Genomic DNA, 16,162 nt, shown 5'->3' on the forward strand with positions numbered 1-16,162 from the left:
TCGCTTGTTCAATTTGTTAGATATTTTAAAAGTTGTACATAATAGAGATTCGAGGTTTCACATGCAACCCTCTGTTTCTGTTCTTTGTGTAAGGAAATGTTCCTATATGGGCGTTTAAGTTCATAACAATAAAAAATATAAAGAAGCAAATTTGAGGAATTGATCTACTCTCTATCACCACAAAAATCAATAATTTAGGAATAAGAGATATTTCTCCTGCCCTTACTTATCTGAGTAATTGTGTAAATGCTTCTTTAATTTGAGTGGCACACATGTCTAGTTCTGAATCTCAAACAATAGCCACCTGGCTCCCCATGACTAATCTAAATAGTGTTTGTTAATGCATGCAAAGCACTGATGGAACACTTGCATGCAAAAAGTATACAGGGACTTTTTTTTTACCTTACTTTACTACCACCTTAGGTCTAAATCTTGTGGTTTGGTGCAAATAACACTGGCATTAAGTCAGAGGATATGGTTTGAATTCTGGCTCTACCACCTATTTACTTAAGTCACTTGACCTCCTGGGCCTCAGTTTTATAACCTGTGAGAAGGTTGGACAGGATGAACTCAAAGTTCCCTTCTGCCTTTAAATTGATGGTCAGTTGTCTGTGATGAAAATTCTTTTCTGGTCCTGATGGATGGTAGGCTGATTCCGAGTGGCTTATGGTCTCTAAGGCTAGCACCATTTTATATCTAGTTGGGAAGTAGAAGATAGAGTATTTTGCAAATGGTCTCTGGTAAACAGATATCATTCCCCTCATCCTCATACTCTCAATACACCAGTCAAAAGTAGGCTAGATAAGTATAAACACTAGGGTTAGTAGAATTGTTTTGCTGTGTCTGTGGGTGCTCCCATGGGATAATCAGTCATTCTGGCTACTTATATCTCCATGTGATGCTTCCTCCTTCTGGGAAGGGGTCTAATCTAATCAGCCTAGATCAGCTGGGAAGGAGCAACTCATTTATGCCCTGAATTGTGATTCATAGATTGCACAGACTGACTTGTATAGTATGTTCCATCTCCACCCTCTCACCCCCCAGTCTATTTATCTAGCCTGGATTCTTCTGTTGGGTAAGTCGTCTTTGTAGGAAGCTGAAAATTGTTCCTTTCATGTGAATGATAAGCCCTGAAGCATTTTGCCAATAAGAAATGTAAAAAGTATTTTGCCTGGAACTAGCATCACATCTATATCGATTGTGGTTGTGATGCTTAGCCTATGTAATGATGATAAGTCAGCTTCATAGGCCAAATTCTGCTGCCAATTTAAACACATAGAGCTGGGCAATTGTAGGCCTGTAGTGATGGCAAAATTTGGAAGCCAGTCATTACAATACAAAACCAATCTGTGTTTGGAAAGGTGGAGAGTGGATTAATTCTGTAAAGCCAATACTACTTGCTGAAGAGGGAAAATGGATTCATGAGCTACACATCAGTCCCAGGGTCTCTGCTGGTAAAGTCAAATTGACCAGGTTATAGAGCCTCCAATATTGTCTTCACCACTATGAATTTGCCTACTTTTCATAGTGTGTCACCTCTTCAATTCCTGCTAAAATTGGCAAATGTTTCCTTAAATAAATAGCCCATTCCTGAAACAAGATTCCAGCAACCAAAATGCTTTTGGCTGTTAAAAGATGTTCATTGGCAAGCAAATCACATTAAGAAATATTTCATTTGAATGTTCTGCTGGAAGTGAGAACTTGCTTTGGTTGTGTGAAGGGAGCACATGCTTCTTCAATGAGGAAATGTTATCCAACAGAAACATTTTAAAAAGTGTTATTACAATTACATTACTTAAGAAATTTGGCAACAAGTACTTCTAGGATTAGGGTGCAGTCACACAACTATTTTATGAAGCATTTGTTATCTCCCTTGGTGTGATACCTTATCACCTTTATAGTCTCTGTAAAAGAGTATAGCACTACTCCAATCCTGCAAATAGCAACAAAATCTCATTTTTACAGATTGGGAACAGGGTAATGCTCTAAAATAGTGATTTTCAGGACAAATGGAAATTGGAATTTTACATTAAGAAGCTGCTATGAAATCCAGCAAGGAATTTGAGGAAGCTTAAATTTACATGGTCAATGAATTCCCACCTGTGCATTTGGCATGGGTAACTGCAAGCTGTCAGAGGGTGGGAGCATCAATATCCAGAGAGGGATATCTTAGCATGTTATCTTAGTTATCTGTCATTTTAGTAGCAGGAGAGGGAGGGATTCAATCCCTCCTTCTAATTATAGTTTTGTTGATTTTTTATGGAGTTGTTCTGGCAAGGTTTACAAGGATATTTTGTAAACTAAAATGACTAAATAAAGATGAGCTATTATTACTATGTAAAGGATCAATTTTCTTTCTTTGTAAATTTCGCCAACATAATACAGAAGAATCTCATTTTGAATACAAATGAATACACGTGTATACATTGTATATGTATATTTACATAGCTCGAACATTTATTAAGTGGTTAGTATGTGCTACCCACTGTACCAAGCTGTGAGGTTACAAATACAAGCCAACTGGAGACAGTTCAAGAAGCTTACATATGAATGTAATGAATGAAAGACAGTAAATTAAGAGGCATTGGCAAGGGGAGGGTTCTAGTGGGAGGGAGAGGGATAATGGATTTGGAGCAAAAGACAGGGTATGGGGACAGCCAGATAGTATCTTATAAGCCTGGGCCCTGGCAAGATATCTGTTCCACAATCTAGATCAATAGCTAGGAAGCACTAAGAGATATACATATCTGTACATGTGTAAATATCAACATATCCATATATCAAATGCATACTTACATGTAGATGTGTATACATATGTAGGGTAAGGTAGTACTCCCTGACTCTTGGCTTGAAGACTCCAAGATTTGGACACACTGGTGCCATATGTGAAATATCTTGAACAAACATCTCTCTCCCAGTTGCTGTATATAAAATGTGAAATGGTTGATGTGCTTTGCAAATTGCCATCTAAATTTTGTTGTTCAGTTGTTTCAGTCATGTTCAACTCTTGATGACGCTATTTGGGATTTTCTTTGGCAAAGGTGCTGGAGTGGTTTGCCATTTCCTTCTCCAGATCATTTTGCAGATAAGGAACTAAAGCATACAGGGTTAAGTGACTTGCCCACCGTTACACAGCTAGTAAGTGTCTGAGGTCTGATTGAACTCATAAAGAGGAGTCTTCCTGACTCTAGGGCTGGTGCTCTATCCACTGTGCCACCTAGCTGCCCCTACCATCTAAATATCGTCTTTGAAAACCCTTTGAGAATTATGAAATGCTGTCTAAATTATTGTTGTTATTAAGCGAATAGCCAATGAAGTAATTTCTCAAAGTAATTCTCAGTGATTTGCAGATGATTTGGCAGGATTCCTACAACTCGGCCTCTCCTGGGTCTCTGCCTTCAGCGTAGAGCCCATTGACCTTCTGTGGCTCCTTGAACTCCACATTCCTTCATAATCAGGTACATGATACTAATGTGGTTGTTATAATGGTGTCTATTAAATACACTCGATTCAATTCAACAAATATTTTTTGAATGCCTACTTTATGCAAAGTGCTTTATAAACTGCAATACTATATAAATATCTACCAAGACAGTGTAGCACAAAGGGAAGAGCGCTAGCTCTGGAGTCAGGAGAGACCTGGGTTAGAATCCCATAGATCGCACCTCATGGCTGTGGGACTTGAGATACGTCAATTAAGCTCTTTGTTCTTGGGCATTTTCTTCATCTGTAAAACAGGGATAGGGTTAGTGTGAGGCACAAAAGAGGTAATTGTACACTAAGTGCATTATAAATGCCAGCCATTATTATTTTCTAAGTAGCTATCATTGCCCCTTTTGCCAACCTCACCAGCTTAATGCAGCAAAATCTCATTTTACAGAACCTTTAATTGGTGAGAAGATGCTAAGGCACTGAGGGGGCATCAGGCAGATTTGATGGGAAACAGGGTGGTGTAGTGGGTGGTATGTTATACTTAGAATTAGGAAAGCCTAGATTGAAATCTTCTTTGTCTGCTTGTTAGCTGTGTGGCTATGAGCGAGTAACTTAACCTCTCTGGGCCTCTGTTTCCCCTCCCTGTAAAATGGAAACTGTAATACCTTTAGTATCTACTTCATAGAGTTGTTGTGAGACCCAAATGAAATGATGTATATAAAATGCTTTGCTAACTTTAAAATGTATGTAAAGGCCAGCAATTCTTATCTTCTATGGTCTTGTTCTGTAAAACAATAAATCTGTAAGATAAATAAAAAATAAAACTGTAAATCTTAAAATTGTATTTTTTAAAACCTACAACTTCAACATTGAGCGATTTTATTATAGATTTAAAAAAATCTTTGGGCCAGAAAGTTTTTCTCAAATCCTCCCTGATTCTCCAGCATCATCATACTGAGGCTGATAGCAGGCCAGTCCTCAGAACATCATCTTTCGTCGTCTATGTTTCCTTCTCCTGCTTCCAGGCTGCCCACTGTTGTTGGAGAAAATTCTGCAGTAGCAAGATAACGTATGATCTGAGGCATATCAATTAAGGCAGAACCAAGAGAAAGGTATACACAATGCCTACAAAAATGTAAATGACAAGATCACTAAAATGAAATTGACCTCTGAGTAACTGAAAAATCGGTGAAGACCCTAGAGAATAGATAATGAATCATACTTCCAGACCACTAGGATAACATTTTAAAGACTGTCAGAAATAGTCTGTGCATTAGATTTTTAAAAATTATTGATGTCATTTGTTGTTACATCACATGAATTTCTTCATATATCCTCTTCCTTCCAATACCAAGTGAGCCATCCCTCGCAACAAAGATTTAAAAAAAGAAAACAAAGGCAGCTTAGCAAAACCAATCAACATGTCAATCATGTCTTGACAGTTTTTCAACTCTTCCCTAGCCAAGCTTGTAAGTATAATTATGCACAGTTCATTTTCATCTTACTGGTTTTTTTCTGTTTACATTGCTGTAGTCATTTCACATATTGTTTTCCTGGTCCTGATCACTTCCCTATCAGTTTATATAAGCTTTTTTTTATCAGATGTTGTTGCATAAATACTTGATAATTTTCTTTGTCACAAGTAAGGGTGGGTAAAAAATGAACATGGAGATAGAGACAAAAAGACATCACTAAAATGTTCGGTTTTTTAAAAATTATGCTGCTTGGGACTACTTCACATTTATGCTATGTAACTTTAGCTGTCCCCCATTCTTACTGACAATCTTGTTTTTATCTCTGAATTTACTATCTATCCTACTCTCCAAAGCTTCTCTTTCTACCATCTCCAGGCTTCTACTACTCACTTTGAAGAAGTTTTGCTTCATTGACTCTCTCCTATCTCAAAATTTATCTCTATCTTTAACCATCTTCTTTTCTTTCTTTCCTGTCTGGGGGGAAGAAATTCTGTTTTCAAAGCTAGTTTCTCCACCTCTTTTCTCGTTTCCTTTGGCATCAACCATATCAGCTCGGTTTTTATATAACATGCCACTCTCTTTTATCTTCAGCCTTTTTTATTCATCAGTCTATGCATATGTCTTCCATTCCAGGCATTTTATAAATGTATGTTGAATTGAACTGAAAAACCCTTGCCTTGACCCAGCTATTCGTTTGAGCTGCCATCCTCTTTCTCTTCCTTTCCAGACTTCTTGACACAATAGTATTTGCCCCTGTTTCTTTACTTTCTCTTTACCCATTACTTAACCCTTTGCATTCTAGTTTCCATTCCCATTGTGAAGGAACTGCTCTTTCAAAGACATTCAGGACCACCTGATCACCAAATCCAACGAGCCCTTCTCACTTCTCATCCTCCTGAATTTCTCTGTAGCATTTGTCACAATTGATGACTCCTTCTTTATTGATAGTTTGTTTTTTCTGGATTCTTTCTGTTTTCCTATTTCTCTGCCTGATCATTTTGCTACCATTGTTAGCACTGTTTTCTTCTTCTGCCTTCCATATTTAGGCATCATTCAGCTTTCCATTCCATTTCCATTCCCTCTTCTCTTTCTGCTCTTATCTGATTCATCTGGTACTCTGAATTAAACCATCAACTAATATGTGAATGAACCTTTATCTTCAAAACTGATTCTTGGCCTGAATTCCAGGCCTATATTTTGAAGTGTCTTCTGGGCATGTCCATCTGAAGATTCAAGTGTGGCATCTCAAATTCAACATGGTCTAGACACCATCACCGTCCCTATCACTTGAGGAACAAGACAGGGCAGTGATAGACAGGGTGCAACTCAGGAAGAGTTCAGTTAAAGAATGTCCTAATTATTCAAGACAATCTCTGTTGTTAGCATTAGACGTCAGAGCAATATTGATTGGATTTATTGTCAGATTTTTTTGGGACAAAATAATATAACGAATTGTGAGGATTTCTTTTGGTGTCCTTGTGTGAAGCTCTTTTTCATGGTGACTGTAGCATAACTCTGGTATGATTTACATGTTTACTGTCATGTATACCATAATTATTAACAATGAATATGAGATTACAAATTAGTTTACAACATATACAAACTTTATTTGTGTGTGTGTGTGTGTATGTGTGTGTGTGTGTGGGTATGAACAGCAGTGTGGCATGGTGAATCAAGTGGTGACCTGAGTCAGGAAGACCTGAGTTCACATGTCCTCTTGGACACATACTGACTTTGTACCTGGTCAAGTCACCTAATCTCTCATGGTCTCAAGCAACTTTTTAAATTGTAAATTGCAGAACAGTGGATAATCTACAAGGGTAGAAAGAAGTTCCATACTAGAAATTCCCTATATCAGTGATATCATATGTCCAGACAAACTTAATGTGCCCTGTACTTTTTTGCCTCTGTACATTTTTCTTGTCATACTTTTACCTTTGAATGTCTCTCCTTACCCTGCCTACTGAAATCCTGACCATCCATCCAGGTCTACCTCAAATACAACTTCTTCCATGAAATCTCCTTGGGTCCTCTCCTCACTCCCTTTCAGAAGTTCTCTCTTATTCCTCTGAAGTTTCTAAACATTTTGTTCATGCCTTTCTCAGCACCTATTATATTCTTTACTCTACTGGGGATATAAGATAGGCAGCCAGAGACCTCACTGGAATGAGGTTGAATAGAACAGGCATCTCCCAGGAAACTCCCTGGCTTGGGTGAGATGGATCTGGAGAGACACCAATACTAAACCCTAGTGAATTTTCCTCTCTGCTCTCTTTGCTTGTTGCAGAGCAAATCTCAATGGGTTCCAAGCATGCACCTCCTCCCTAACCTTTTCCCCCATACAATGAGGGTGGATGGGAGGATCAGAGAGAGGGAGATCGGGTTTTTCCTGATCAGCTGCCTCTTGGCTTCTTTACAGTTTTTACCAGCTTTTTAAGAGCTGTTTTACTGTTTTCATAGATCAAGTGACTATTAAAAATGAATCGTTTGAGTTTGGTTTGGGTCAGTTTTGAGCAGAAGGTGTCCTATGTTTGGGTGAGGGCATCAGAGCAGAAATGAGATTTTCTATTTTAGAAATTGTAAAGCAGATTCTACATCATACTCCTAGATCTATATTGACCTTCAGGCCAACATCCATGTGCCACAAACTGTGTGATCTCTGGCCCATGAAGTGGGGATTTTACTGACTAGAAGTCCTCTGTTGAGCATGGCAACTCTGAAGCCCTTGGGAAAGCCATCAAACCCACACTGGATATCCCCTGATAAAGCCATTTACCTGGTGACCTGTGGTAACTGGATGGCATGGTGGATAGAGTACTGGAGCTAGAGTCAGGAAGACCTGGGTTCAAGTCCGGCCTCACACACTTACTAGCTATGTGCGCATGGGAAGTCACTTTAACCTCTTTCAACCTTAGTTCCCTCATCTGTTAAATGGGGATGATAATAACACTTACCTCACAGGATTGTTGTGAGGATCAAGGGAGGTAGGTTAAGAGCTTTGCAGACCTTAAAGCACTATATAAATGCTAGCATTACTATTATTATTAAGGGTAGTATGATTTAATAGCCAAATTATTTAACATACTCTCTACCTAGTTAATTAATTTACATTTACTTTTCTGTAGATTGTTAATGCTTCCAAGTGTGCACCTGGTTCATACATATCCACAACATGCTTTTAAAAAATGTTCCTCTATCAACTTCTACATTTATATGTATTATTTCACTATCATGCAAAATATTTTAGCATTGTTAGCAAACATTGTCATTTTCTTATTTAAAGATATGGATCAGAGTCATTATGAGTTCTGCACTGTTTGCCTATCAGTATCAAATATACACTTTGATGAGAAATTAAAAAATTAAAAATCCAGACCTGTATCTTTTGGTGTTTTATGTTTGTAATTCAGTAAGATCAGTTCTACCAGTAATAATTAGAGAGAATAGGGAAGCATTGGGCTTTGGGATTGCTTTCTCTCAGGGCAATTCTGAGGAATGGTTGGGGGTTCAGAGCAGCTGCCAATCCTGTTCTGTCTTCTTCCGGTCAGTTCTCAGTTTGCCGGTCAGCATTACTTCCTGAATGCTCTGGTTCTTATCCAGATCTCTGCCATGATCACTACAGTTTGTCAGGTTCTCCTCAGCTTGTCTGTTATGTTACTCAATGTGGCTGGAGCCACAGCATCTCTGTGGCCATGGCAGGTACCATAAGCATCAGGTGGCTGAGGGTCACCTGCTCCAACAAGGGCTTCCAGTCTCAAAATACTCCTAGCTCTGGACACATGGAGAGAATAGAGTTGAATAGTGGACTGAAAGTTACTTCAAGGGCAAAGAGAAAAGGTACCTCAAGGATGCTGGGAAATATTTAATTGTAGAGGTGTGCTGGAGCTAGCTCTTAACCAATTCTTCAGTAAATTTCCAGTGTGAGCATTTATACCTGAAAAATAAGCAAACAAGACAAACCAGGACTTGATATATTGTTTTAATCATCTAGACTTAAGAAAGTAATAGAAAAATGTTAACAATGCAGATTAAAGTTAAAAATGTGTCATGGGTACTTTTTTTTTTCCCCTGGGAGAGTCAGTTGTTAAACATTTACCAGCATACCCCTGGCTATGCCTCCAGAGATTTCCTGCTTTTCCTGTGGCCTTCCTGATTTATTTTCCCCAGTCAGCTTCTGGGAGGCATAAGAAACACCTGTAATAATCATATGTCTTTTAAGAGTAAACATATGACCTGAAAGAGCCAGGCTTTCAAAAGGTTACCAACTGCTTTTTTTCACAGGTTGTTTGAATTTACACTGAAGGTTGATAGTCCTCATGTTTACAATGTGTTTGCCATATTTCTAAAGGATTTTCCTCCCCTTAACTGGGGCCCTTAAGTGTAAATGATAAACTAGTTCTAGAAATACATTGCTGTTAACTTTGAATTACAAAGAAGGTCCTCACAAAGAAGCCTTCTACATATATTTTCTCATTTGAGCCTCATAGCCCTATGAAATACATACTCTAGGTGTTATTATTTCCAAATCCCCGGTGGGGAAATTGGTACAGAGAATTAAGTGACTTGTCTTTGGTTCCACAGCTAGTAAATGTCGGAGATGGAATTTAAACCCGCATCTTCCCGAATGAGTCAAACACTATACATTTTGCCTTGTGGCTTATAGTTTTAAGTTAAACCTCCTTTATATCTACCTTTTGTTTGTTTGTTTATTTAGTGAGGATGTTACAAATTCCATCATCAAATCAATGCTTCGTTTTTAAAATAAGTTTTATTGATGTCTTTTTTACATCATTCTAATTTCCTTTAGTATCATTTCTCCTTCCCCTCCCAGAGAACCATCGTATATAAGATGCTCTTAGTTTAAAACTGAAAAAATATCTATATGGTTTGGTGGTTCCTGTATGTACTTGAATTCTAAAAGTAGCAAAGGCAGAAGCAGCATAGTGCAACGGGAACTGGGCTAGATTTGGAGTCAAAAGACCTCAGCTGAAATTACGTCTCAGACATTTATTTCCAGTGCTTTGGGTCTCAGGGATGTGCTTGCAAATGTTTAGCATCAAGTTCTCTGTAAAACAAATGTACATTCACTTTCCTTTTAAGTATGATCTGAATTATTAACATTTTCTTCATCACTTTCTTAAGTTTAAACAATTAACAAGACAAATCAAGCCTTGATTTGTAGTGTCGTCTGAGCAAATGCTCACACTGAAGATTTAATAATTGGCTTTAACAATTCTTTTTTTACCATTCTGAGCTGGTTAGAACTGATTCCAGGGTGCCACTGCCACTGATCTATAAAATAAGGGAGTTGGACAGGATGGTGTCTAAGATAATTTCTAGCATCAAATCCCGTGATTCTTTGGTATCTCTTTATCAAATATGTATCTTTCTATCAAATACACCTAATTCCTAGCATTTTACATGATAACTAACATTTTAAAAGCACTTTACATATATTAGCCTATTTGATCCTTAGAATAACCTTCTAAGATATGTGTTATCATTTCTTCTATTTTACAGATCAGAGCACTGAGATTGAGAGATTAAGAGACTTGCCTAGTGTCCCACAGCTAGTGTCTGAGGCAAGTTTCAAACCCACTTCTTCCTGATTTCAAATTAATTATTTCTGGCCATTATAGTATGCCACATATGGATATTCACTGACTTGAATATTACAAACTACATATATTGTTTTTTTTTTCAGAAAAATTAAGCAAAATCTTTTGGGCAGTAAATTTTTTTAAAAAATTAATAATTCCTGGAAATATTTCTACAAGTGTACTTTCCTACTTTCTTGAATTAATGAACATAATTTAACCTCTTCTTGCTTGCCCAAAGTTAAAGTGGTATAATTATAGAATCACAGAATTTTACAGTTGGAAGGAACCTCAGTGGACATCTAGTTTAATCCTTATCCAAAACGACTCCACAAAACCTGATCTATAGTCCTAGTTTTATCATGTAATAGTGATGTGACTTTGGGCAAGTCATTTGATCTTTTTGAACTTCATTTTCCTCAACTGCACTACCTCTCAGGCTTGTTGTGAGGCTCAAATAGAGAGCAGTGAAGGTTATAAAAATATAAATTATTTTTATAATCAGGTTTTTTTTTTACTATGATCTTAAGTAATGCACTTAGAAGTTTTAAAGAGTCTTTTATATTATTGTTCTTACACTAAATAGCCTTACATGGATGTACTTTTTGAGTTCTTAGGTCTGCTTTGTAGTTGTTATTGTTGTGTTTGTTTGGCAACTTTAACAAGATCTGGAGCAGGCCTATAGGGATGCTTGGAATGGTCCCTAGTCATCTTGTAAAAGAATTATTAGGAAAAAAATCATTAAAAGAACATCTAGAAGTTGGTTGCATAAGTACCACAAAATTTTTTGTTGGGAGGCCCTTCTGAGTATATCAAATAATAATAGCAATGTGTTGCTAGGACAAGTCCATTGTTTACACTTTGGGGCCCTGGCTAAGGGACAGAAACCCTTCAGAAGTCCTGGGTGGATTGTAAATAACAGTGATTCTATAGAAAAATAGGAAAATTAACAAGTAAGGGCTCTCAATTAATGAAGCTACAATTGCTTAAAGACCATTTTAATCATCATATTATTAAATACATGTCTGAAAAACATCAAAATAAAATATCTCCTGGCTTTTTTTTTGTCATCCCTTAATCATCATTTTGAGTACCAAAGATGTGAACTTTATTTCCACAGATAGTGTCTTTTTCTAATACTTCTAGATTGTGAAGGACTTAGCCATGGAAAACTCTTTAGCTAGCAAAATGTTGCTATCAAATTTTTTTCTAGCAATTTCTGTGGAACTCAGAAACTTTGAGGCATTAGGTCAGTCTTTACACATTATCACCTTCATAATGAAGATTTAAGACAGTTCATGTAACAAAAAAAGTAGAGAAACTGACATGAAATGTATACTTCCTGTATTCCAGGTCTACTTTTCCTACATTTTCAAGATTGAAAATAGATGTATTTCAGTCATAACCCCAAATGATATTTTAGAACTATTCTGTAAAAACAGAAATATAGTTTTCCCAGGTTTCAAAAAATTACAAGTCTATCAAATCATATTGTGTAAGCTAACCACATTTGTTTCAAAGTAGTTCATGCCATTAAACTTATACCATATTTTTCCATGGATTTTGTTAAATACAACAATGCAGATTAACCGTTTTGATCTTGAAATCAGAAAGAGCTCTCTATATTAGTGTGGTTGACTCAGTTTTAAACAATAGGATATGTTAACTGCAAGATCTATTGAAATTCAAACTCCACAGTTTATAGCAACTTGGTGTATTGTGGTGAACTTTTATTTCAAGAAGAGAAGTAGAGCTGTCAGAACCTCATTTACCATGAGTAAATAGAGGGAACCATTATTTCTACATAAGGAAGCAGCCCCCATTATTCTTCACTTTTAGAATGATATTTCTCAAAGGACAGGCAGAGCACAAGTAATTAGGATAGTCCTCTGGGGATTTTAGCTGATTAGAGTACCCCTATGACTAATGCTAACTGCTTGGCGCAATCTTACACTGCCCATTTAGTCTCTCTAGTCACAGTTTTGAGAAACCTGATAAAGTTTTCAGTTGCTGTACTCTACCAGTTTTTAATAGGCTCTATATGGTTGGCCAACTCTTTGGAGAGGTCAGCTCATTCCTTTCCCTACATTCTAACACCAGGAACAATTATTGTGGAGAAATAGCAAGTCATCGACGATGGCTTGATGACCTATAATTAGATTCTCATGTCCTTTGCAGTATGGCTATTAGATACGTAATTCTACTGAGGTTGAGACCTGGATTTTAAACATACCATTTCCAGTTGCTTTCAGCCATTTACAGTTTACTTTTACTTTGGATATCTTTCTCAACAGAATTGTTTTTTAGTGATCTGTGTGCTAGTAAAGTTCCATTGATTGGAGGTTAAGAAGAAAAAAACTTCCTTAGCATACTGCTTTAAAAATGCAGACATGTAATTTTAGATCATAAATGTTTTCTTGCTGTCTTAATACTTTAAAGAAGTTCATATTTGTGTTTTGCAATTTACATAGAAAAATGAATTCTCTTCTGTCATCAGAAAAAACTCACATATAAGCCCTGATGAAAAAAGTTTCTTGATCTTGTGAGAAACTATATAAATGGATTTTTCTGTACTATTCTTAATTTCTTATGAAGAAGATGAAGCACAAATAAAATGAAAACCTTTTCTCTAGTTTGTTTCTTTACATTGTTTTAAGTAACTTAGGATAAAAGGTTGGCATTAGGATCCTTGTCCCACTATTAATGACACACTGGCTAGTTTTGGTGTGGTGAAGGCCTGTGGTTCCTTCTACTGAGGCTGATAGATTGCTTGAGTTTGGGAGTTCCAAGCTGTAATGGTCTAAAGATCATTAAATGTCCACACTACCAATATAGTGAGCTCCTGGCATGGAGGGGGTGCTAGACTGCATAAGGAAGGGCAAATTGGCGCAGGTCAGAATTGGACTAGGTCAAAGTTTCCATGCTAATCAGCAAGCAGTGGAATTGAATCATGAATATAGTGGTCACTGCCCTTCCAGCCTGGGCAAGATAGGAAAACTTCATCTCAAAAAAAAAAAAGACCCTCCCCCCCCAAAAAACCCAAATCCCCCCAAAAAACTAGTGGTACACTTTTTTCTTAAAGTGAAATTTCAATGACTGGTGACTTTTTATAATTGTAGCATTGATATCAAGGAATATTAATTAGTGTATTAATGCATAATTCCAACTCTGATGTTGCTAAACATAAAGATGTACCATTTGAATATTCAATTTAAATACCAGTGACAGTAAAACAAAATACCCCACTGAATTTAAGATGTGTTCTTGTTAGTAGTTTGGATTTTTAACATCTTCTTCAAAAAAAGTCTGAAAACAAAATAAATAAAGCTTTTTTTTTTTTTACTCCTCTTCCCTGTTTAATTGAATAAGTATTTATTGTTGAGTAAGCATTTCTTACCAAACACTGTGTTACCAGATATGGTACCAGGCATTGTGTTAAGTGTCATTAATGCAGAGACAAAATAAAAATGGTCCCTAACCTTAGAGGGTCCGAATCCTCAGAACTTATATTCTATTATATTATGTACCCCTTACCACCAAACAGCTTGCAGAAAATGTTCTTTAGAATTTTAATTACCTCTGAGCACATCTAATGAGGAAACCTAACTTTTTTCTTTGTTTTGGCCAATGATTTCATTGGTATAGGGAATGCCCATTGAGAAAACCATTCCTCCTACCAATCAATGCAGGTCACCACTTGGTCTGCAATTTAGGGCATTGCCCCAGGGTACTGAGAGATTAAATGATTTGCCCATTGTCATGTAGTCTCATATGTGTCAGAGGTGGGATTTGAACCTGGGTCTATCCTCACTACAACACTAGTTCTCTATTCATTACACCACAATGCTGTTCTAACCTTTAGAAACATTCTTAACAAATTCTGTGCGTGCGATATTATTATTCATAATAATATTTATAATATAATTTATTATTATCATTACACATAACTTTTCCCATTTATTATTGAAAATGGCCAGTTAGACATTTCAGTGGTTCAGTTCTACTTAGCTATTGGCATTGGCTTAAGTTGTGTTTTGCTTCAAATTATTGGTGTCTGAAGAAGTGTTCCTGAATAATAAATACTGACTTTGTGTATATGAAGCTAGCTATGCGTCAGAACTGATCATACAAGGCAGAGTGGGGAGGAGTAGATTATTTGACACTAAATTAAAGATGAGATTAGTTTTGGAGGGAAAGGAACATGCAAATACAGAAAATAAGACCTTGGGAAGAGGAGCAAAGAGTTTTGTCTGAAACATTTTTTGTTACTTTCATTTCCCAAGTTCTCCCGAATTTGTTTCTATTGTAACAGCAACTTAGCCAGAAACGAATTCAATGAGATACAATGTTTTAATGAAAATCCTTGAAGTGGGAACAGAACCAAAATAGCCAAAGATATTATCAGCTGATGTTAACATCACTTCCCCTGGACAACCTACTTGAATCTTTCTAATTGCTGGGGTTTCCTTCTCATGACAAGTCATTTCAGAATCCACATTCTAGTTCTTTTGGGAGTTCTGCCAGCAATTCCAGGGAACATGAATAGAGTCATAGGGCAAAAACTGGATTATTATTATCATAAAAAGAAGGCGTAGCCACTTTCCCCCTATAAACTAAGGAAACACCTTAAGAGGAAAAAAAAATGTTTCTTCAAGACAGGAGACTTTTCTCTTGCTTATTTGGTAGTACATATTTTAACTAGACATTCTGAACTGACGTTACTGATGTATCTCTCCTCCTCTCCCCTTTTCCTTTCAGTTTGCTTCAACTAAGGGGGACATGATATAATCTCCATAGCATTAAAGAATGGCATCTGGGCCTATGCCTCCTACCAAAGATGAACAACTTTCTTCTGGCATCGATGATCTCCACTTTTCACTACAAGGTAAATTAAATGGGTATTTGATGGATCTACTTGTGTTTTAGCCAATGGACCCTAGGAAACCTTATTCTTTTTCTGTTCAGGAGTTTTGTAGCTACCATGTTGATTACTGTCTCTACGTGCAGAGATTATAATTTGCCCTTATAATAAAACTTTTTTTAAATGTACTTTAGGCCTGTTATTTATGTAACAGTTGACTAGGGAAATGGGGAACGGATAAAAGAAGTGAAAAATCTAAGTACATTGTATATATTTGGTTATTTTTTTCTAACTGAAAGAGGAAAAGCTTGTTACCATAGTTTCCTTGTCTTTTTTGTTGCTTTTTTCTACCTTTTTCACATTAAGTTTTATATCATCTGTTTATAAAATACATTTGAGTCAGGAATTTAATAATACAGACTTATTCCATATTAATAACTTGGGTACTTTTAAACCATTTGGGATTTATACAAAATAGAGTTATAGAGACTTGGTTGGTCTTTTCCTGCATCTCGGCAATGTTGGCAACATTTGTGTGGTTTTGAGAGCTCAATAGCTACAGAGAACTCTGCCTTTGTTTTGTTTCCTTGTTAGCTACCTGTTTCATCCAGTAGATCTTTGACATGAAGGTCAGACAGAAAAGTTGGGCTGTCTGGGTGAAGCAGATTGTTGGGAAATAAAACAGTGTGTAGTATGGAAGAAATGAGTTTTATAGCATTTTCTTAGGACTTTCACCCTCTAGTTTAGGAGTTCTTAACCTGGGGTCCATAAACTTGTTTTAAAAAAAATAGTTGATA

The 16,162-nt window shown here is 36.7% G+C and overlaps 1 protein-coding gene across 1 annotated transcript in view; it reads left to right on the forward strand.

Moving 5' to 3' along the window:
* SYNE2 (spectrin repeat containing nuclear envelope protein 2) overlaps positions 1–16,162 on the forward strand; it is a 430,582-nt gene that overhangs the window by 44,161 nt on the left and 370,259 nt on the right. The window contains exon 2 of the mRNA XM_036734278.1: positions 15,263–15,389. Within this exon, the coding sequence (XP_036590173.1) occupies positions 15,311–15,389 (79 nt within the window). The 5' untranslated portion in view covers positions 15,263–15,310. The remainder of the gene's footprint in view (positions 1–15,262; positions 15,390–16,162) is intronic.

The sequence above is a fragment of the Trichosurus vulpecula genome, chromosome 8 (assembly GCF_011100635.1).
Source record: "Trichosurus vulpecula isolate mTriVul1 chromosome 8, mTriVul1.pri, whole genome shotgun sequence".
Lineage (NCBI taxonomy): Eukaryota > Metazoa > Chordata > Mammalia > Diprotodontia > Phalangeridae > Trichosurus > Trichosurus vulpecula.